Raw genomic sequence first — 24,733 nt, 5'->3', positions numbered from 1 at the left:
AGAAGGCGCCGCGCGGGGCGCCGACTGGTCGGGCGCCGCGTGGGAGGGCCACCCTCTTCCTCCTCGCCCTGCATACCTACACGTCCTATAATGCACCTACCCTCCCCTACTGACTTATCTGTACAGAATTTTTGTACAGCTTTTATATTTCCTCGAGTATAATAATGATGCATGTAAAACAATCTCGAGCTGCTAAATTGCCTCTGAAACGTGTCGTGGCCGGGTTCGGGCCGCGATTGTGCCGAGTAGTGCGCCGCGAGAGGGAGCACCGCTCGCCGAGAGGCGCGCGGCCGGTTCCCGGCAAAAAGGCGTTTGTTTTTATTTCTTTGGCGCGGAAAAAAATCAGCACGCGCCCGCCCTGCACCTCCTAAACATGCGCCACGCAGCGACGCAGACTCGGCCGGGTGTGTGCCGAATTCACTTTCATTTGCGACATCTCATCGTTTCCCGAAGGTCACCGTGCAGTCGCGGGCGTCGTGACCGGTCGCGGTGCATGTGTGACGCGGGCGAGTGCTTGCGGCGGCCACCGCTGACCGACTACTAGGTGAGTCGAGTGAATTTCGCGCCCTCGTCTTCGGCGATTCCGTTTCCCTCGCGTTTATCGGCACCCGTTTCGCACCGTCCTTCGGCGTGTGCCGGGAAGACGGTGAAAGTGAATGTGTTTTCGTATCTCGCGGTGTGTCGGGGTCGCGCAGACGTGCGCTGTCCCCGCCGCCTCCTCGAATAGAACGATGTGAACGACGAGAGAGGGTTAACCGCGCAACTTTACATTCACTACTTTCCTCCACCTCTGACAGGTGATAGCGCACGAATATACACGCTACCGGCAAAATCTTAAAGTCGTTTATTCAAAATTCTTACAAGTTTTCTCTCACGTATAAAGTTTTGAATAGGTCACGTGCGAATTCCGTTTCAGTTGGAAGTTTCCGCCGCAACTTATATACATTTGCGACATGTATAACTGTACAGGGCTTTAAAACAAACAAAATTAAAAAAGCTCGTGAGACGGTCTGCCTGGCGGGCGACAGAAAGAGAGAGAATCAAACTTTGCACTCTTCATTTGTGCACCAATCGAGAAAAAATTCAATAAAGCTCGCTTCCTTTTGTCTAATTGCCTATGTAAACCTACTTATATGATGGCGATTGTTCGATTCTCCGACGTTCCGGGGAGAGCATGGGGTCACAGTGTTTACACTTGTACGGATAACAAGCGTTTGACACGCTTCTCTCGCGTTGTTCGCGAATACTCTACATTCACTGGAGTTTTGAACATAACAGTTTCGGTGCGGTCTGAAACGTCACATTAATTGTCGCTAATTATGTATTCGAGTTGGGTAACTTTATGAAGCACGTTGTTGAGTATAGGTTTGGTTTGGTTCGGTAGGAGATGCCCGGCCACGGCACAGGCCACGGTCTGTCTCAGGTGAAATGCGAGCCGCCGTCGGATGAAGAGGATAGTAATTCACAGTTCGCGCACACTTATCTGTCCAGTCAGGTAACTTCAATTAACATTTTTCTATTAAGATGCACGTTCCTCGTAGATAATTTAACTTTTATTATTTATAGTTTCTAATTTTCGTGTACCTGGTAGTTTCGCACACTTTCTATCTTTAATTAATACGTGTAATAATATGTTGAACGCTCTTAGTTATTACTATGTTTATAAGTTCATGTCTTGAAAGTTTTCATGTTTTTTGCGTACCTACTGTGTTTTAAAGTTAATTGTATAATTGTTATTGGTTACTGTTAATTGCTTCTTCTGTTACGGCTTCTAATTCGATAATTATGATAAGACAAACAGTGTAATTATGATGATCGAACTCAATTCACGTACGTAAACGTGCTGACGTTCGTCAAATTAAAATTTGAGATTTACTCAAATTTAGTTTAGAGATTTAGAAGTTTTTTTTTTTTCAAGCTAACGTCACAAGTTCATCCAGTCAAATTAGAGTCTCCACGGAGTGATGATAGCGTTTCAACGGATATTCTCCGAGACCTGCAGGTAATAATGTGCTTTTTATTTAAATTCTCTTCATACATTAGGGTCACTAAACGCTGTTACTCACAATGCGTAACCACTAAAAACTCTTTTTCGGCAACTAATCAAATTATAATAAAAGTGGTTTTACTTGTTTTATATCGCCTACTTTTTACAGCTTTTTCTCTTTAAGAGGTGATTTGAAGTTTCTCTGCAAAATATGTTTCTTTTTGTTCAATTATACTTAATGTAATAGTGCGTGGGCGTGTAAAAGTACACAAATTTGGTTCAGTGTATAATCGTTTGCCAACTTTGATCAAAATGAAGTCTTATTTCTAGTATTGTCTGCAAATAGACGCGTCGGAAGCTTTTAATTACTTTTTGAGCAAGGAAGATAGTTTCTTAATCTCACTGCCTACTTAATTGAGTAAAATAAATGAAATGTTACAACCGGAATCTGTGTTATGAAGAATTTGTTAATTACTAGACACGCTACTAAAGAGCTAAACAATATTTTAGTCTTTTCTTGAACAAAACATGTCCAATATATTTTTACGACAGGATACAGTACTAAGATAGTAGTGGGATATTGTTTTATAATTAGATTCTATTCTATTGTAGATTTTCTTTGCATTTGTAAAGGCCACCAAAGGTTCAGTCAATTCATGATTGCAAACGCGACCTTTGTGATACGATCATACGACTTTACGAGATACATTGGGATGTCCTGTAAGTTAAACTATTTATACGATTAGGTACATAATACATGGGAATTATTTCGGCCATGAAAATGTTAAGCTAAAAGAAACTTAGGAGATTATATTCGGGAAAAACTTCATAGTTGTAATTCTAACAAGTTTACTTTGCACTTTGTCCCAGTTCATGGCGATGAGTTCGTTCGCTTCCATACAAGGAATAGATTAGGGGAAGAATTTTGGTAGCGTGTAATTTATGATCCGTTCTCTGAATTTATCTTATTTTTCTGTTTGTTATAATTTTTAGGGAGATACTTATCTCTTTCATTTGCCAAATCTTAGGATAGGATTTGCGTGTATTTTATCTATATTATAGGTATTACCAATTAATTTTATGCCACTTAAGTCTTTAGGTTTTTTTTATCTTAAAACCTATTCCTTGTAGTATGTTAGAAGAAAAGATAGGTAGATACTATTATTTTATCCAACAGGACACTATGTACGTCACAACTCTCAATATTTAGCTCCCCCAGCACAATCGGCAAGGAAACGTCTTGTTATGACCCACTAGCCGACTAGACATATAACGTATACCTATATCATTTCTTTAATTTATATTTTGATGTTCTATGTATTGGAGGAGCTCGTGGCTTAGTTAACGATCTTACTCATATCGAGTTTCTTCGTGTTTCGGAAGGCACGTTAAATTGTGGGTCCCGGCTGTCATTTTTGAAGACCTTTGACAGTCGTTAAAGTAGTCAGAAGCTTGAAAGTCTAACAACCAGTCTTACCGAAGGGTATCGTGTTATATCCCAGGTCAGGTACCTAACTGGATTGTGGAGGTCAGATAGGCAGTCGCTCCATGTAAAACACTGGGATTCAGCTGCATCCGACTGGAAGCAGACTCCAACATAGTTTGGAAAATAGGCTAAGCTTATATAAATGGATTTTCTATGTATCAGTTTTATGTAACCAACTACGATGTTACGTCTTTACTTCAAAATAAATCGAATCGATTTGTTCTTTATCGTGTCGCCTTCATAACATTAATAATTCATGTCGACCATTTGACATTAAAAATTACTTGACGAATCGTTCACGAATTTCTAATAATAATTGGGTGGGTAATTGATAACTATTTGAGACTCGATTTTAGTAGGAAGAATAACCTCTAGAGGCATACATAGTCACGTTATAAAACAGTGTAAAAAAGCTATGTGAATCTGTGGGTAGTTTGAAATATCATGTGTTTGAATAGATAGCGTGTTCTTTAGGGCAGTGGCTTGGAGGAGCTGGCACCGCTGGCGCCGGCGGGCCCGGCCGCTACGCCGGTGTGTGTCAAGCAGGAGCGCGCCTCGCCGCCGGCCGCCATGCTGGAAACACTGGAATCTGCTCCTCATCATGCCAAGGTTTGTGTTGATATATGATAACGTTATAACATTATCCATTTTTGTTTTCGAACGAAGCATTGGTTATCACAAGTGATGTTTATAAAAAAATTGTATTTATAGTGAAACTACCCACATTTTAAAAAGCATTTATACAATTTATAGCATTTCCAACTGAATTTTCCAGAACTATTTTACTATAACTTTTCGAAAATAATAACAGTCTTCTCGATCTGTGATTTAAACTAAATATCCCGTAACCTAAAAACAGCATTACCATTCAGAGGTGCACTATCAAACCCAGATAAGTAGGTACTATTGTATTACATGTGTATAATAGTGGGCAGTGTAAATAATCAGTGTATGATTCAGACGACGTCGCTGCTGGGCCGGCACATGGCGATAATGAACGTGAGCGAGGTGTCAGACTCCGCTGACTTCATGCCGCTACTCAATGTTAAAGATGAACCCTCTTCGGAAGGTGGTAAGTTGGTTTGATCATGATGTTGGTTTTATGTTTCAATACATAAAATTTAATGCTAGTGTCTGCCGTATTATCTTCACACGATGTAACCAATTTTGATGATACTTACCATGGATATATTTATTTCAAACTTTATATACAGGGCTGTATAAAGTATGTATGGATATATTCGAAGACCCTAGACCTACACCTCCCTTCAGACACTCATTGAGCTGATTAGTAGACCTAGCTCAGCGGATTAGTAGGTAATGATAACAATAAAACCAAAAGTTCTCAAAAGTAAGGGCGAATCTCATTTTCAGCGTAGGGTCGTTTTCTCTCAATGATTTAAGTCGTGATCGTGATTTTTAGTGCACGTAACAATCTTTATCTTATCCTTATCCTACGTTTTGTAGGATTGGCACACATTTACAAAAACATGTTGTAAAGAGACTGTTGTTTGACTAAAGTTTTTACGACCGGCCGCCTGCCTGACGTCAACCCTCCCATAGAAATCACCTTATAATATTAAGTACCTACTTCGAAATTCACGTTCGTAAATGGTTACATCAATAGGACCAGCGAGCAAGGAATAAAGACATTTTATCATTTTAGTTGCAGCATTAGAATGTTCTGCTACCTAGGTACACATAACTACTTGATCAGTAATTAACAGCAATAACAAATAATGATCAATTTGCATGTACTAACTAATGAAAAGTGAAAAATTGGTGAAAGTGATGGACGTATAATTGTAATAGTTAATTTATTGCATGTCTGATACGACAGTTACGACTGGGAACGCACGCTATTTTAGAACGGACCAAACCTGTTTCATTCCCTTTGCGTGTGCGATTATTCTATCGTCCGTTTTTGTTGCTAGTCTTCGCTTAATTCGAGGTCAACCTTTTGTTAGCTTTGAAGGGGTCGAAGATGTAAATAACAATATGAAATACTGAAGGATAATAATATGCTGGTTTAAACAGGTGCGGTTTAATGCCCAGATGATTTGCATCTCGTAGCTGGACTTTGCTAAACAAATGTACCTATATGAAGATTAAATCTGATTTAGCGATAATTTTAGCCCACAACAGTAACTAGGTATTATATGAACCTATGCCTGTCCCCTACACAAAAAGTTGGATTTGAAAAAAAATCGGATCTTTTGGCTAAATGTCTCAAAAGATGTGTTATTTGTGTTTAATAAACACACACTAATCCAGCTTGCCACCATGCTAGTCATTTCGTATTATATTTCCTAGAACATTAAACTAAGCATAAACTAAAGACCCACAACTGAAAGTGGTCGTTTTGTTCAGAACAACCGCAGCTGAGTGGTGAGGACACGAGTGACTCGTGCGGGCGGCAGACGTCGCCGGCGCCGCGCTCCAGCCCCAAGAGCTGGACGCAACAGGACATGGAGCGAGCCTTGGACGCGCTCCGGAAACATCAGATGAGTCTCACCAAGGTAGGAGATTCTTATCATTTCATAATAGTTTTAGAATCTGTATGGAACAGTTTAGATTGCTGCATTGATTGGGACAATCACAATAAGAATATTTAAATTTAAAGACTTAATTGATGAAGTATCTTTCATCTTAATTTCCTTGCTGCGACCCATATTGTTTTGCGATTTGCGAGTATTTATTTATACTTTCTAAACTTTCCTACCTACCCTATACAAAGTAATGTCCCTTAAATGTTACCAAAAACAATTTTACCAACTAATGATAAAATAGTTCTTAGTAACATGGATGGGCTGCAAAGCAATGCAGATAGTATTAAATTCGCAACACAAGGATTTCATATCGCAAATCTTAAATCTGTAACTATACTTTGTAGGCATCAGCAACCTACGGTATTCCATCCACGACGCTGTGGCAGCGCGCACACCGGCTCGGCATCGACACGCCGAAGAAGGAAGGAGCTGCCAAGTCGTGGTCCGAGGCAGACCTGCGCGGAGCTCTACACGCGCTCAGGGCCGGAGCTATATCTGCTAATAAGGCCAGCAAAGCTTATGGTAAGAGCATAGCTTACTGTCTTGATTGAACTGGAATTATTGTTGTAAGTAGGTAGAGGTCTTTTTTGTATAGGCCTGAGGTGTGAACCTTGTCGGAAGCCCCAAGAAATCCAATTGAATATTTATCTTGTTATGTAACAATAAAGTTTTAAATATTTGCAAATCCTGAGCTATTTGAGCCGCAAAGTTATTGTTATATTTTCAGAAAGAGATGTAGCTAGAACTGCTTATGTTAATGAAATCAAAAGCTTATCAAAAATCAAAAGACGTACCTATATTAATCATAATCGAAGCTTTTATTTACTTATTAGAAATTCTATCTTTCTCTCTTTCCTTCTTTTCTTTCCTTAAGAAACAATCTATGTCACTCCCCACGTATCTATAGGACTCATTTTCTAATTCTTTTTAATCTAATTCATATCCTTTTATTTTATCGTCAGGTATACCAAGCAGCACTCTGTACAAGATAGCTCGTCGCGAAGGTATCCGCCTGTCGGCGCCGTTCAACGCAGCCCCTACATCCTGGCGGCGCGCCGACCTGCAGCTGGCGCTGGCCTCTATCCGCTGTGGCGCCAGCTCTGTGCAACGAGCTGCTACCACTTATGGAATACCTACTGGTAACTAACAATACGTTTTACTTGGTTCTAGTTTTTACTCGCGTCTTCGTCCGCTACCTTAATTTTCCCATTATGCGTTATTTTACCGGGGTAAAAAGTAGCCTATATCCTTTCTCAGGTATCGAAATATCTCCATGCCAAATTTCATGCAAATTGGTTCAGTAGTTTAGGCGTGATTGAGTAACAGACAGACAGAGTTACTTTCGCATTTATAATATTAGTGTGGATCTTTCTTACTTGTAAAGGTGTTTTGCTTTTTCGTGCTCGTCAAATTAGGTAGTCCAGCGATAAAAAAAAGACGGCGGATTAATAGTTATTAGCTGTTCCTTTTTCAGCGAGGTAATATTTTCAAGAGATTTCACGGAATCAACAGCTTGAGTTTTACGTTCACTCTTTTTTGGTGGCCTTATCCTAAAATTCTAAAGATTGTGTAATATTTTTCCTAGTGTAAGTTATGTATTGACTCTGCATTACAGGTACTTTATATGGTCGGTGTAAGCGAGAAGGGATAGAGTTATCTCGCTCTAACCCTACGCCGTGGTCGGAAGATGCGATGGGAGAAGCACTTGAGGCTGTCAGGTAATCATAGAGATGAATCACTAGGAGGTGACGATATTTTCATCAACCTTTTGAAAGGTTTTTGTACAATTTATTGAAAAAGCAAGGAGGTTGGGCTGTTCATATTTTTAATTTTGACTTGCAACTATCACAGATTTTTTTATCGATAATAATATTACCATCACTGTTCAGTGCTCACACTCTTAATTGTCTAGTCATTTTCATAAATTGCTCAAAGTATCCTTCGTTAACAAAAATTTGTACGTTTCAGAGTTGGTCAGATGTCAATAAACCAAGCGGCGATACACTACAACCTGCCGTACTCGTCGCTTTACGGCAGGTTCAAGAGGTGCAAGTATCAGATGCAGGTAAATAATACTCATTACTAGAAACTTCACTTTCAAATATCTAAGTTATCAAAATTCAATACTAACGTGAAATCAAAGCCTAACCCCTCCCACGATTGGGAAGGTTATGAACAAGACCTGTAAATTCAATGCATTTTACGACACCTCTTAGAATTTGTCCAATGTCATGACCTGGGTCCTCATGGGACAAGGGAAGATGCCTATATATCTTATAATTTTCGCGGAAAGTTATAGGTATAAGACAATTAAAATTCAATTGAAATAACATACCCTTTATTTCTTAATTTTATTTGAACACAGCTTAGCATTTTCCATCTACCACCTTTTCAGAACTAAGAAAATTTCTATAATAGGTGGAAGGGCACTTAAATTGAAACCTGCAATAATTCTTCAAACTTTATAAAAATATCTTCTTATTTTCCAGGGTGTCCCCTCAAACCAGCCGCCGCAAGACCATCAGAAACCCGAAACAGACTTACCACCCGAAGCGCAACAATACTACCACCAAGTCCCACCGACCGACACACACACATACACACACATGTCAGAATACCCACACGACACACACATGCCTGAGCAGTACGGCCAGTATTACCAGACTTATGGCATCGCCACCAGCTGAGGATACGCCAACACTCCCAATAATGAGGGACTTTGACACTTTTGTGTTATTTTTATTGGGAAAGTAACTTTAGTGTTAAGGTTTTCATTATAGATGTCGCTGGGTTGACGTGAAGGTTTAATGAGTGGGATGTAAGTTTCAATTTTATATTAAATCGTATACTGTTTACATTTCCTGAATCATGGTTGTAAATTATACTTATGAGACTAGAACTAGCTCAATGTAGTGTACCGCGATCTCAATAAATTAAATAACTTTTAATAAGCCTAGTGTCAAAAAAATAAAACTGGTAAATGTATGTTATATTTTGTCTAAATTTATTTCAATTTAAGACACTATTGATTTAATTATACGAAATGGTCCAAGATATTATTTCATCGTCAACCAGTTTACGCTAAAAACTGATTTTAACGTTGATTTCGACACAAATTAACTTCAACATTCACGGCTCTGAGAACTCGTAACGACATCTATTAGCGTAAGGTAGTAAACTGCTAGATTATACTAGAAAGATGAACTGCCATTAAATTAATACGTAATTAGTGAATAGCTGATTTTAAAGTATTATACAATTATTGTAAGGTAATCATAGAATTATTCTATTTAGAATTTTCATTGTATAACATGTACTAAATAAGTTATGGGCTCATAAATATGTTTACGTATAGGAAAAACGTACCTACTTCAGTATTTTTATATCAGCATAATGGACGTTTATATCGTACTCAGTTTACCCACCTGTTTTTGTTATTAATATGATATTTATTCTCTATAATCGTAGAGCAACTATTATTAGTAGTGTGTTAGCATTCAATTGTAATATGTATTATACCTCTTTTCGTTATGTTTTCTTTAAAATAGTGCTTGTTTACTTGATTCAAACGCTAATTTTTAGCTAGGATACAGAACCATGTAGGGTTATGAAAATGTGTTCTGTAAGTGATGAACTTCAGCAATATTAGTAACACAATTAGTATTAATACGAAACATTAAAATAATGTATAGGAAAGTAATGGTAAATTCGCAATCTCTTGTGATTTTAATACGTAACATTGTATGGAATATACGAGAATAATTAAATAAGATTGTAACATTCTGTCCACACGAAAATACGTAATTTTTAATGTGATAGATCGTAGTCATAAGACAAGTATAGAATTTCGTCCATACATTTGTTTACTTAAGTATGTTACTGGCAGCTTAGAAACTAATATCTCTGTATTAAAAAAAACAATGTAGTTGTAGTTTTACATTAAGGTCCATAGATGACAGTACTATTTTATGTTGTCAAGAGTTCGTCTATTGGACGATAGATGGCGTTGTTTCAAGTGTAAACATTTTCATAAATTATTTTTGTCGAATAGTGACAATGTTCAAACTAGCAATAAATAATATAGTTTTTAAAATATACGTCTACTCCCACCGTTTAGTACTTAGCCCTTAATAAACTCGATAGACTGAATGTTGTGATTTATTCATGTAATTTTTTTTTAAATTTATATTTATTTTAAATATTTTATGTTGTAACTATTCTACTTATAATTCTCAAACTGTCTTATTTATGTTCTGCGTATCTGTATTTTTACTTACTGTTTTTTTCTTTTACTTTATTTTTCTTTTCTTTTATTATGTTATCCTTAACAATACTTATGTAACCTTTGATAAATTCTCGAGCTAAAGAAGAACAAGGGAAGCTAAATCCAGCTCGGAAGGTAATGTCATACTTTTCTTAAACAGATAAGGTACCTATTACTCTTTATTAAATGTGATAACTGCAGAAATTACTTACCAAAGTGTCTTATCAAGTAAATTTTTCGGTATATTTCGTTAAAACTGAGCTATAATCCATACTAATATTATAATTGCGAAAGTAACTGTCTGTCTGTCTGTTACTCAATCACGCCTAAACTAGTGCACTAATTTGCATGAAATTTGGTATAGAAATATTTTGATACCCGAGAAAGACGTGGGCTACTTTTTACCCTAAAAGCTAGTATTATATATTTTGATAATTGGCCTTAGCCTACTACTGGACTTGGCGATATCTGGGACACTGGGTATAAAAAGAAATGCTTGGTTTGTCGCTTTGGCAAGGTTTTTCTTATACTAAGATATGATCTTGTGAAATGATCACAGAACGTGTGATATTGGCGACGTGGTAACATGATACTATGGCTGAATTTAATTCTTGCTGAGAATAAGACACATACGCCCTTAAAATACCTTATTATTGATGGGCGTAATTAAAAAAAACGAGGGTTTTGTACATAAAAAAGTCGCTTTATTTGTTATCTACAGTTAGATATAAAATAAATTACATAATGATTTTCATGCGGTTTCGGCTGCGGCGTCCGTGACTACAATATACAATTTTCATACATCTTAACCACTTTACAATTACGTAAGAATATACTATTACCATTGCACAAAATACAATCTTATCGTCACATCATATTCGGCTCTAATATATTCGGCATTTGTCAAAATCATATTTACAAAAGTCACTTTATTCGCTACTAGATGGCGTTGTACAGGACAAAACAGCAAGAAATGTCAGCCTATAAAGAAGTTCGCCACCGTGTAACACCATCTAGTGACGAGTATACAACAACTAATAAAGAAAAATACAGTATTAGATTGGTATTTTCACTAGGATTTGTCTTTTCTACAAAGGTTTAATAACATAATCGAAGCTAAAGAAATAAGTCGATTTATGAAATATCATCTTAATAATAACTATAGGGATGAAATGATATAGGATCACTATTTACAATATGACATTAGAGATCATCACATTAGATACAAAATGCTCAAAATGCGTTCGGTACACACTACGCGGGCGTAACGTCACAGTAACTGTACAAACAGCGAGGACTCATCAGAATTAACATTAGAATGAAAGAGATACATGTATTATAATGTTTGTTGAATAATGATGAGCCCATGTTATTTGTTCTATGATTCTGTCAGGGTAATATTACAATAGGTACTCGGTACACATCATTAAACTACTTTACTGTTCCACAATATAAATATATGAAATGGCAGTGATTAGTGAGGTAATTTGTACTGAACGGGAAAGTATTTTAGTGATGCGTACGATTCACACGTCCTTCGTCGGACGTCGATTTATTTACCGTCATTACAACTTATAGACGGATCGCTGAAGTAGATCAATTTGAAGTTCGATTTATTTTTAAAGTTGAAATCAACTATAAGTCGGTGCGGGGTATCTGTATACATTTTAAATGAAATTATCACCGTTACATTAATACGTATACATCGTCTGCGAGTCGCATCGAGGGTCGTTCACCCCGGGCACGAGAGCTGAGCGTTCGGACGCCACGGCCGGCACCTCGGCACCCTTAACACTATTACGTATATCGCGGGCGTCGCGCGCTTACACTAGGACTAGAGGCGCGACCTCGCACATTCACATCACTGACGTCACTGGTCACCGTCACACAGGGTCATCGCGACGTCGCCTACACGGGCCCGTAGTCCGACAGCGGCTGCGCCGAGCGGGCCGACGGCGCCAGCGGCGTGGGGGCCGCCGGGTGCGACACGGCCGAGGCCGAGGCGGGCGGCGCCGGCAGCGCGGCGGCCAGCGGCGCCGCCAGCGGGCCCGGCGCCGGCGCGGGGCCCGGCGGCGCGCGTCACACGCCCTTGACCAGGGCCCGCTGCGCCGGCGCCGGCTCCCGCCCGCCGCGCCACACGCGCCGCCACGAGTCCAGCGTCTTGCCCGACCAGATCCACACGCCCGACGTGATGCCCACGGCCAGCGCCATGAAGTACTTGAGCATGAGCGCCGAGTACAGCGGGCGCGGGCCGCACGTGGGCCCGCACGCCACGCGCCGCACCCAGCGCTCGTGCCCGCCCGCCTCGTACGCCAGGCAGCCGATCACCACGCCCGCCGGCACCGCGTACAGCACGCTGAACACGCCGATGCGGATCATCAGCTTCTCCAGCTTGTCCGCCTTGGAGCCGGCGCCGATGCCGCCCTGCCGCTTGATCACCGAGCGGATGCGGAACAGCGACACGAACCCGGCGAGGAGGAACGTCGCGCCCAGAGCGAAGTACACGATCAACGGCGCGAGTACGTAGCGCTTCAGGTTCTCAGGTGACGAGTTGCCCACGTAGCAGATGCCGGCGACGGGGTCCCCGTCGACGGCGCCGGCGAGGAGGACGGCCACGGTCTTCGCGGCGGGGATCAGCCACGCGGCCAGGTGATAGTACTGCGCGTGTCCGGCGATCGCCTCGTTGCCCCATTTCAGACCGGCGGCCAGGAACCACGCGAACGATAGCACCACCCACCAGATCGAGGACGCCATTCCGAAGAAGTACACGAGCACGAAGACGAGCGTGCACGCGCCGGGCCCGTTCACGTTGGTGCGGAGCAGCGCGCCGTCACACGCCACCTCGTCGTGGCCGAGCGCCAGGCGCGCCAGGTAGCCGAGCGACACCATGAAGTAGCACGCGGAGAGGTACACGATGGGTCGCTCCGGGTACTTAAAGCGCTGCGAGTCGATGAGGAACGTGGTGAGCGTCATGAGCGTGCTGGCGGCGCAGAGCCCGCCCCACAGCGCCACCCACACGGCGGCGAACTCTTTCTCGTCGCGCGTGAAGAACGCGCCGCGGCACGGCAGCGCGCAGCCCGGCGGGAGCGCCGCGCTCACGTTGTGTGCGCGCGCGCTCACCAGCGGCGGGCGGCACGCGCATGCGCACTCCGCCCCGCCGCTTGCCCCCGCCCCCGCGCCCCCCGCCGCGCCCGCGCCGCCCCCCGCGGGCTCGGGCGCGGCAGCGGCGCCGCCCGCGCAGTTTTTTGGGTCTGAGCAGGCGGCGGGCCGCGGGGGGCGGCGGGCCGGGGGCGGCGGCGGCTCGCGGGCGCGCTCGGTCTCCTCCATGCACAGCTGGTCGGGGTCGCCGGCGCGCGGCAGGCGCTCGCACGCCATGCGCTCGGGCCACTGGAACCCGTACTTCTGCATGAGCGGCGCGCACCCCGCGCGGGCCCGCTCGCACACGCTGCGACACGCCGGCAGGGGCTTCTGGTAGTCCTCGATGCAGATGGGAGTGTACACGGAGCACAGGAAGAACTTCAAGTCAGCGGAGCATTTGATCTCCACGAGGGGCCAGTACTGGTGGACCTGGAATATTGATAGAGGAAAATTAGAAACAACCACTTAACGAAAAGATACTGCAACGATGTAACAGAATATTAGCAAAGAATAAAAGGAGCCGCAATAATACACACCTCGAGTCCGGCCTCCTCCTGCGTGTCATGGTCGAGGGGGTTGGGGAAGCTGGTGAGGTTGTAGCCGATCCCGCGGCACATGGGGATGGTGATCTCCTGGCAGCGCGGCTGCAGCGCGGCGGCTGTCGCCAGCGCGGCCACGCTCACCACCACCGACCACATCGCTCACTTCGCTGGTATCTACCGCATCTGGAAACAATACAAACAATTTGTTGTAGATCATATTTTTCTAATAACTACAAAAATAACGGTCATAAAAAATTATAATAAATGATAAGTAAGATAACAATATGTAACCCGGTATTTTCTCGGAAAGAATTTGTTGTTACAACATAGTAAGATGTGACTTTAATTTAATTGAAAATCATGATATCTCACAGACATTGTCCTATGTCACGACACACTAGCGCCATCATACTAGCGTAAGTAAAAAACAGAATAATTTTGATTTTATTATTCCACAGTGTGCTGTAAAAGGGTAAGTAATTGCTTCATTAACCTTAGGTTTATATGCAAACTGATGAATATCTTAATGATAACAGAATTAATTTTCAAAACACACACAAATTACCTAAACGATGATTGTCAAAAATAATCATAATATTATAGGTTAGATTTAGATTTTTTAAAGAAGATTATAACACGAAATCCATACCATAACTTTGGCAGCTTTTTTCACTATACTCCAACAGTAAACACAATAATTAATTTGTCACATGTTTTACACTTGAACACGAGTTAAAGATGCTAACAAAATGTACAGTATTGTTATTATTGTAGTATATTATCAGTGTATCTGCAATCTGGGCGATATCAGCGCGTTATCAGTTGGTATCACGACACGCCGATTACACAATATAACTGGCGAGCCTTGCCACTGTGTTTATTGCTACTCAGATAGATATATCTACTCGATTATTTGGGGAAACCCTCGTTCATTCTCTATTTGTCATTAATATTGTGATTTTTATAACACTGGTTATCCAAGTACTCAAATACTGGCCCTGCACTCAAATAACTATTTCACATTAACCCTTTTAATTGATTTCAATTTATATAGCATCATTATGCCCTGAGTATCAATAAATAATGTATACCTACGACTCCACCCAAGTAAGAATAATGACACTCAATGTGTAGTGGAAGTAATATGCGAATCTTACGAAAGTGTGTCAATGAATTCAATGATCATTGTAACAAGTCACGTCTAGACCTAGTTAGAAAACCCACGTGCAAATTCACATTCTCAATTGATAACAATTAGACAATTTTAGGTCAAACCTTCGAATTGTCAATGAACGCAATGTCATATGAAACCGGTTTTAAATGGAAAAAAGAAAACAAAGCCATTAAATAGATTAAAAACAAAAGATCACACTATTGTTCCTATTTCGAAATTGACATTTGTTGTGAGAGTGTGAAAATGTAGACAATACTGCCGCCATTTTCGAACTAATTTGTTGAGGAACATAATGTCGTCGTCGTTGTTCGCAGCAGACCAATAAATTCGGTAATCAACAGCTAGTGTAAGCTACTAAACAGTAATAAACACAGATTTGTACAGACTAAAAAAACAAATAACGCGTGTAAAACGTTCTGTTGGCATTCCGATGCAGTCGTACAATAAATAGTTTTATTTATTTCTGGACGTAACATATGCTACTGGGATGTGTACGACTGTACGTGTAAACGAAATTAGACACGATTTGTGGTTGTATTGTGCCTACTTTGGTCAGTCTTACCAATAATTGGCTAGTTTATAATGACCAAGTCTAGACCAAACAAAGTTTGTAGTTAATTGCATGTGGTACTAAATCCATTGCTTCAGTCGCGATACTCTTCGATCTGACTTAAATAAAATTTGTTAGAGTGGTGTATTTTACTCTAGATAGAAGCTATATACTATACATATCTATATTTTTCATAAACATACGAGCGTAGTAGTGGGCAGGGGTTACTATCTTAACTTTAATTATATATCACACACGGATATATCACTACATGTTGTTAGAAAATGTGTCATTATTTATTATTTACACAAGAATATTTACAAGAAATGTCATTTTTTGTCTGATCTGAAAGTATTTCCTAGGTTATTGTAGTTAACCCTCGTCAAAAGTCACCGTAGGCAAGTAGTGTAGTCTGTCCGTCTGTCAACTAATCTGTGTTCCCGGTGGCGTCGTCGGAATCAGCGGTTAATGCGCTTTTAACGACGCACATATCGACACATGGCTACGGCCAGCTAGCCCAGCTATGGCGGAGATACATCAATACGCACAAACGTACTGTGCTCCACTCGTCCACTGGTGGTTCATTCCTAACGTTTTGACGGTAAATTAACTGTGAACGTGCCGTGCTTTATTGTACTTGATTGTTGGCATCTTTGGTTACGAATTTCGTGCAAGAAGGCCCAAACCAGGTGTGTAAGAACTTAGGAAGGGTTTCTGTAAAAGTAGTCGTTTCTTGGGTTGTTTTAGAGATAGGCTGATCTATTTTTCAGTATTCTTTTAGTGGATTGACGCAGGCTGAGTAGACTATATGCCTTTGCAAGACCGTCAACATAAAAAAATAAGTGCATGTTAACAATTTGACAGAGAAACAGTATACATCCATAGGCAAATTCTACAGAAACTGCTCAAAGCCAAAGCCAAGCTCAAATATTTTCTTTTATAAAAGCTTCATACAAATCCATTCTCTAAAACAGGTGACTAATATACCAAGTATGTAATGTGAAACAGTATATTAAAGTCTTAAACACTATTGTTTATTTAAGCTCTAAATTAACTGTTTTATCGCCGTGACAATATGTTTAACTTTTATTGTGACAACTGTAAATTACTAACGCAAAGTTACACGATGTTATTGTGAACATATTATTCTGATTTTAATGTCTCGTGACTTGACAATCACATGTTGTAAAAACTTCATGTATGTTTGTTACGCTTTTACGGCTTTATTACAAAATTGATGTGGATGAAAATATTCTGGTAAATAAACGACATGTTAAGGAAAAGTGCTGGCTTGGTCTTTTTTTATTTACGCAGATAAAACCGCTTACCTAAGCCTACACGAAGTCACGAAAACTTTAAAATAAGGAATGGAATCAGCAAAATCTTTATAACGATTAGTTTATTTACTGCGTTATTTAATTCCAAATGTTAATTAACTAGGATCAACATTAAAGCAGGTAGTTAAATAATTCCACGACAGCTGTCATCAATAAAAAAAACATCGGAACGCACTGGCAGGTGATTTTTTACCATAGACAAGTAGCTACAAACAATAGAGTAAAGAAAGACAAGAACAAACAATCATGCAAAAAATCTTCATCTCTCATTCACGGAGTATAACGGTCAGTGATCTAATGAAGCGTAAAAACGCACATAATACGATTAACTAGACGATTTGAATTGAATGGAATAGCTGAACGAATGGAATGGAGTTATATAAACATTGCGATCGTAAGCCGGTGTTCCCGGTACGCGTAACATGGGACCGGTTACACTGATAGCGGAGAGGAACCATAAGATGCAGGATGCAGTCTTGAAGAAATTAAAGTTAAATATACAATGCCAAAATTTGTTAAAATAGCGTAAATGCGGGATCATATTTTACGGTGTTTGGCCTTCGAGTGCTATAGTTACCTCTTTATATTTAACGAATATCGTTTTCTCTGATAATAACTTTTTTAAATATTTTTGACACAACATTACAAACAATTTAAACAAACTTATACCTCATATTATAGGTTTGATCGCTAATAGCACACCAAAACGTCCATTCATATGTAAGTTGATCAATAGAAATTCATGAAAAGCGATCAGAAATTACACGTCCCACAAAAGCCTATCAAAGCACAAATTGCCATGAAATTCATTCAGCTAAATAGAGCGTCGAAGTTTTTAATAGTAATCGCTTTCAATGGCGCCGTGCCCTATAGCTTATTACAGTCGCACGTTTATTCCGGTTCACTGGAAATAGTAATAGTTTGCGTGGCGACTAACCAACGACACCTTATTGTCGGTACGTGATGTCGGACCCAACAACGCACACCTACCTCTCACTGTTTGCTTTAAACCTAATTTTATTGAGTTATTCAGAACCCGACTATTCTCATTAGTTCCGCGTCCTGGCGTTTTCGCTTTGCGCTAGCGAATGTCGATTAACGTTATAGTTTATTCGCTTGACGTTTCGACATTTTCCGTCAGCTGTGATCGTAATCTGACAAGTAAATAATACATAACCACGTTAATTACCGTGACGTTATAACATTTTATAAGAGAAGAGATGTTCAAAAGTGATGACGCTAACGAACGCGTCGTCGACGTTTGAAATTGAGACGTTCTTTTATCGTACATTTATATTTCAAAGATCTGTTTACGTAAAGTTTTGACAGCTTTTAAACATTATCTCGGCATTAGAAAAGTGTTTCTAGTGAATAAATGAGCTGCATCCTGTTCACGATTGGCACTTCGCCACAAAAAACGACTCGTAAAAATATTTCTTAGGTGTCATTTTACTTAGTGTTTGTTATGTTGGTCGATTAGGTTCGAAATTGGCATATATTCGTGGTGTCCAGAGGTTGATGCCCGATCGCCTGGCACCATGCCAAACTGTTTAAAAGCTTATAGACTTCTGTTTTGGGACAATTCATGGACGTGGGCGGGACACGTGTACACACATTATTGTGTTATAAAAATCGCTCGTTTTCTTTTTAGTGGCAGTCAGGGGTATTTACTTTATACTTTGCCAAGAATATTTTCAGTCACAAGTTATTGGCTGAATTTATTATCATACATATATTACCGCATTCTGAGTTGCTACAATGACTTCCTGGCAGACGATGCTCAACCTCGTAAGAGCAGAGATTCTGTGATTAACAGAACCATGTACCACTTGGACCACCGAAGCAGTTATTGTACACTAGCTGACCCGCGCAACTTCGCTTGCGTCACATAAATTTTCCCCGTTTTTGTAACATTTTTCACTGGTACTCTGCTCCTATTGGTCGTAGCGTGATGATATATAGCCTAAAGCCTTCCTCGATAAATGGACTATCCAACACTGAAAGAATTTTTCAAATCGAACCAGTAGTTCCTGAGATTAGCGCGTTCAAACAAACAAACAAACAAACTCTTCAGCTTTATAATATTATATTATAATATTATATTATCCATACTAATATTTTAAATGCGAAAGTAACTCTGTCTGTCTGTCGGTCTGTCTGTCTGCCTGCTACTCAATCACGCCTAAACTACTGAACCAATTTGCATGAAATTTGGTATGGAGATATTTTGATACTCGAGAAAGGACATAGGCTACTTTTTACCCCGGGAAAATGACGCATTTCCCGGGAAAATTCAAGTGGCGAACTGAGTCGCGAATAGTCAATATTATAATGACATTGAAATAACAAAATTCCGTTGTCATGGCAACTGTTTTAATGGCGGATATGCCTTAGCGCGACTTCGTTATATTATGAGATATAAATAATTTTGAGAATATTTTTCGTGAAAAAAAAACATATTTTATATCATCACGCTACGACCAATAGGAGCAGAGTAACAGTAAAAAGTGTTACAAAAACGTGGAAAATTCTGACCCATTCTCTCTTATGTGACGCAAGCGAAGTTGCGCGGGTCAGCTAGTAGTATATATAGTATATAGTATAGATTTTATTTATAAGCGCGTGAACGAGGATCATTTACGCGGCACTCAATTACTTGCGAGATGGACAAGCGTCGTTGAAACAAGATGATTTATGAAGTCAAATGTTAAGTGAGTGATGACCGCCAAATCAAAGACTTGGCAATGTTACAATCACACTTGAGATATCACTGAGATAACGTATCTGAATCATTTCAATAAACGTGTCGCTTATACCAGTGTTCTGTGAAGATTTACTTTAGTATAGCTTTAGGGGATGAACGTCATGTAATAAAAAGAGCTCTGGCCAGCAAATTTTTAGTTGTTTTTAAAGTTTTCATAAACAAATCTATCTCTACTTAATTAAGAAAAAAATCTTAATTCTAGTCCAATTAATGCCGATTTGCAATAAAGGTATGAGAGATTTCTTTTCAAGACAATATTATTCCCGCTGTCACTCACGTCACGTCCCACACATTTCTACGTTTGTTGCTAATGAAAACGCGTACGGCGATATCTGCGCGAGGCATGTTCGCTATCGATACGCGACTTTACGAGCCAACTCATCGCTAGGACGAATATATGAATATTGTGCAACACGCCAATGAAACACGTCAATGATGGACCGGATAACGCACTCAAACGACGCGGCCCTTTCACACAATCCGATTATAAAGTTAAGCATGCAGATCACTTTGCGTAAAGTTTATCTTGTGAAGAACTTCTTTAATTAATATTACTCGCATGTCCATGCCATAACGCTTCCATTTCTATTCCTAACTTACTTCTATTCGATTGTACGATGATCGAGTTACGCACTTCTATACAGAAATGTGTGCTCAGATAAAGACAAGTTATCTATCCAAGTTCATAGTTTTAATTTAACCAAGCGTGCATAATATCAATTATCGTAACTTAACGAGTTTGTAGCGCGTTATTGCAGTAAATTGCAGTTTTTATCACCGATATCGCATCTTTGATCGCTCTGCCAAGATTACTGGTGTCTGTTTATACCATTAGTTTCTATCGTTATGACACGCAGGTGTACCATCACCATAATATATGGGATTTAAGGATTTCGCTACATTTATAGCAATTTATGTTAGTGAACCGTGTTTCATGTTCCCGCTGAAGTCGTTTTACAAACAGCGCTTACCATAACCGCCTCCGGCCTACAATAAAACTATTATTGCTTTAATTTTATAGTTATTTTTATTTACGACACGGACACAATGGACCGTGCCCACATCTCGCGACCGGGCCGTGGTCGCCGCGGTCGCGTCGTAAAAACGCTGCGACTTTTACGTCGCGTCGCAAGTCGTCGAACGCGATTTTACGACCGATCGCTTCCTGTGAACATTGGCTGCGTACCTACATGTACATGTATGTGTATGTGTATCAGTGTACACGTGTATGTCTGCTCGTATACAGGGTGGTTTAAAGTAGCGCTAAGTTTAAAACTTGCTCCATTTCACGTGTGGTATGACAAATGGGCTTCCTGCCCACCTGCCGGCTCCGTACTTACGAGTTATGCCTCAAACTTACATGTAATACGCTGATGCTTTTATATCCACCACGATGTAGCATCACTTCGTGCCGGTGTAATTCAGGTGCTTTGTGGAAGAATTTTAAATAATATTATACTGGATTTAATGCCATTGTGCAATACAGCTTGGATGGGTGGTAAGTTTCGGTACAAGTTACTGCCTTGAGGATTTACGAAGAATTGAAGAACATTATGGACCATGACTGAACGAATACAATTAAACTGAGCTTTATTGGACTAAGAACAGCAACGACATCACTGCTTAATCAGCCATGTTAAAAACAAATAGCTTTTTCGAATCTCTATAAAGAGACCATCACTTCGGCACTAGGACAAAATTGTTATATTATCCTTCCAATCTTAGTATTTTGGTACACGTGTACAAAACAGTGTTTTCAATGCTAGCAGTCCAGTTAATTCAGTACGTAGGTTAGAGACAACAATATGCAAAGTGACAGGGGGTAATTTACGAGCGGCGCAGGTTGTAAACCGACGGCCAGGAGTCGCCTGTTCCGTGTTTACCGTCAATAAAGCCAGCTCTCTCGCATGCTGGCTATATGACAGTGTGCTACAAGCGCTCTTCAGGCGGGTTAATCCTGACACACGAAATCGAATTCCATCGTATTGGATTCGAGTCATATTTTTCCTCAATCTATGCAGTCTCATTGTTGGGAAACGGTCTTCCCTAAACTCATTACAGTCCCTATTTCTATACTGTCAGTCTAGCCTATTCTCAGCCATTATTTGCCGACCATTCAGATAACTAGGTGGAGAGTGAAACGCTTTCTTGACCTACCTCGAACTCAAATCGTACTTTTAAACAACTTAGCGAATGATGCATGAAATATTCTTATTCTTAAACGTTTGAACATGCGTTACTTAGGGATTTAAAAGTACGATTTTAAAATAGATACGATTGAATTCGAGTTGCAGAAGTAATCTAACTGGTATCTCACATGCTGTCTATATGACACTACGGTTTATGCTATACAGATATACTCTGGGATACGTCTGGGATTGCAGTTCGTTTTGTTTCGTAGTAAAATAAAGTTTTCAGTTTTATATTCGAAACGATATTGGAAGCACATTCTAGGTTATGGTCTCTGGTACGCGTCGAGCTACTTTTATATTTCAATAATTTTACTAAATAAAACATATAATAATATAACAGTGTACGATTTAGCAACTTTTAATTCTAGTAAAACTGCTACTACACAAATTTTAAATTTAATTTTAAGTTGCAAAGTAGCAGCCCTACTGCAAGTGTCACGATGCGGTTAAGTTAAGAATAGTTCAGAATGAAGTATTTGCTTTGAGGCAGCCCTAAAAGTTGCGCTGAGTTTTAGCAGTGTCAGTGTATTTAGTTAGTTGAGTAGTACTGGTAAATATTTAATGAAGCTACGCCTTCTTTGTGTTACTCAATTGTACGTTTGTTTTACCAACAATTTTACACTTTAAAGTATTAACAAATTAACATAAATGACCATAAAATAACTACATGTAATATCAACATAATATATGTATTCAGCCTACTTTTTTATCATAAAAGACAAAACCTCCCGCATTAAGAAGTGCTCTTGTGTCGCGGGGACTTGTTAAACATACAAACAACGGACATTATTTGTGGATCGCACAAATAATAATTGTTCCAAAATCTAACCCACGACCTCCCGGCGTAATAGTGACGTGGCGACCACCTTAATCACTGCGCCATGGAGGTCGTTACTCTACTCTCTTTATATACTAGGTAGGTATAAACTACAGGAGCAACTTAGTAAGCAAACCTACACGAATATGATCGCGTGAATTGCCCGTGTAACAAGCACGATTGTCTTCACGTACCGTGCACTAAAGCCTGACGCATTAAGTCAACGCCTACCGTCTCACGCATGCATATTCACCACCGCTAATTAATACCGTCACACAATACATGGGAAATAACTGTAACTAACAAAAGAAATACTAAACACAGATTAACCTTCCATTTAATAAACTACACGCCTCGTTAAGGATCCGCCATTTTTTTTCGCGAATATGATTGATGTGTGCAGTGATATGTTCGCCAAGTATTTTCGACTGAAGCGCTTTTTTGTTTCGCTAACGAGAATATTGTTTGATGGATAGGAAGATGGACGTTTACGAGATTAACATCGAATATTTGTTTGCAAACGAAATGTTTTGTAGTGTTCCACTGTTTGTAGTTTTGCCGCTTTGATGAGTAACTGTGCTGACATCGATTTAAAATTGAATTTATAAGTTACAAAAAAATAACAAGAAACGTGTTGCAAAATAAATGTTCTTAATTTACGATGATACGCTTGTAAATTATAAATAAGTGTTAACATCCCCAATTTTACTCCAAAACAGGTTATACCTCTGAATAAAATATAAAAAAGAATAAACTCATAATCCGCCATCTTCCGTAAACTCCGCGTTAATTTTTAAAAAGAGAATACGACTTTTTTATAAAGCCAAGGAAACTTTTTTATACAGCCAAACAGGCGAGTAAAAACGCCATGAGAATTTCACTGCATTATAAAAGGAGGTCGAATAACAATAAAATGTAACAAAGTAGCTCAGATAATTCAACGATAGTGAAGTATTTGAGTGTCAAAGTTTTGAAAGTGAAAAGTTGTCGCCATTATTCTGTTGCTCATATTATATTCAGTTTGTGGGTCAAATCGTGAGCTATTATCTGGTAAAGCTAACGAGGTTTATTTACAATAGGTTGGGCATTATAACTTCTGATATTTAGATTGCTTCGAGTTCTGTTAGGAACAATAATTATTTTGAATATGGCTGTGGATTAATTGAAATTGTATCTTTTATCAATTTACAACTTCACAACTCGAGCAATTTCTATTTATTATACCTATACAGGATTAATGAACTGTAACTTTTTATGATACAAATTATATGCTATTTCAAGCAACATACAGTTATCGCCGTAAAAATCTTGAATGAAAGGACCACAGAGCGAACACTGCGGTAGGTAACAGAAAACAATAAATTATTATTATATCTTTTTCACACACTAGATACGAATCAATAAGGCATTATAATGACTAGTGAATAAAAATACGTTATCGGTTTACTCCAATACTACTGGTTGACATTAACTTGGTACATTCGCGTGCGCAAGAAAGACTCATTGTAATATAATCGGTAATGAGTCACCTCTCTCGCATGCTATAAGCGTAGTGCTACGTGATTAATGAGTTGTGCGCCAGAGCCTGGTCTCCATAAAGGAAGCCATCGCTTTAATGGTGTGATGAGCTGTCAGCAGTTAGGAAAACTTACAGGCCTTCGTGATACTTATGATAATCGTCAATAGGATTGTATGAGTGTCTTTACAACGGCTTCGATCGGCTGAATATTTAAATGCACTAGATGAGAGGACTTAGAGTCTTTATCTCCAGTTTAATTTTTAAGTAGGGTTGCTTAAAGGTTGAAGTTATCTAACTCCTTGCAAATCTGTAGTAACTACCTACCCCTGATCTTACACAATACAATCATCAGCATTATTAATTAAACAGAATTAAAAGCTTGAAGCGAATTCGCCAAATGATTCTTCATCGTCG

The 24,733-nt window shown here is 39.7% G+C and overlaps 2 protein-coding genes across 3 annotated transcripts in view; one reads left to right on the top strand and one right to left on the bottom strand.

Annotated features, from left to right (window-relative positions):
• The first annotated feature begins 261 nt into the window (after positions 1-261).
• On the top strand, positions 262-10,844 carry psq (BTB-domain-containing protein pipsqueak). The gene is made up of 11 exons (XM_076122403.1): positions 262-544; positions 1,385-1,495; positions 1,919-2,002; positions 3,948-4,082; positions 4,434-4,545; positions 5,844-5,992; positions 6,367-6,544; positions 6,985-7,161; positions 7,638-7,740; positions 7,991-8,087; positions 8,512-10,844. Exons 2-11 carry the CDS (start codon positions 1,388-1,390, stop codon positions 8,707-8,709), a joined length of 1,341 nt encoding a protein of 446 aa, XP_075978518.1. The 5' UTR covers positions 262-544; positions 1,385-1,387; the 3' UTR covers positions 8,710-10,844.
• Positions 10,845-10,968: 124 nt separating this feature from the next.
• fz2 (frizzled 2) overlaps positions 10,969-24,733 on the bottom strand; it is a 65,643-nt gene continuing 51,878 nt past the window's right edge. For both annotated transcript variants that reach the window (XM_076122402.1, XM_076122401.1), the window contains exons 2-3: positions 13,961-14,149; positions 10,969-13,853 (exon numbers count right to left, since the gene is read on the bottom strand). In XM_076122402.1, the coding sequence (XP_075978517.1) occupies positions 12,366-13,853; positions 13,961-14,122 (1,650 nt within the window). In that variant the 5' untranslated portion in view covers positions 14,123-14,149 and the 3' untranslated portion in view covers positions 10,969-12,365. The remainder of the gene's footprint in view (positions 13,854-13,960; positions 14,150-24,733) is intronic.

Source organism: Anticarsia gemmatalis, chromosome 14, assembly GCF_050436995.1.
Source record: "Anticarsia gemmatalis isolate Benzon Research Colony breed Stoneville strain chromosome 14, ilAntGemm2 primary, whole genome shotgun sequence".
Taxonomy (NCBI): domain Eukaryota; kingdom Metazoa; phylum Arthropoda; class Insecta; order Lepidoptera; family Erebidae; genus Anticarsia; species Anticarsia gemmatalis.
This window is presented reverse-complemented; position numbering and strand designations above follow the sequence as displayed.

What these genes read in the sequence shown, in the direction of transcription:
- psq (XM_076122403.1), top strand. Translation starts at nt 1,388, where the DNA reads ATGCCCGGCCACGGCACAGGCCACGGTCTGTCTCAGGTGAAATGCGAG. An exon ending in ACACTTATCTGTCCAGTCAG is followed by an intron (nt 1,496 to 1,918) that starts GTAACTTCAATT and finishes TTTTTTTTCAAG; the next exon opens with CTAACGTCACAAGTTCATCC. An exon ending in GGTGCAAGTATCAGATGCAG is followed by an intron (nt 8,088 to 8,511) that starts GTAAATAATACT and finishes CTTATTTTCCAG; the next exon opens with GGTGTCCCCTCAAACCAGCC.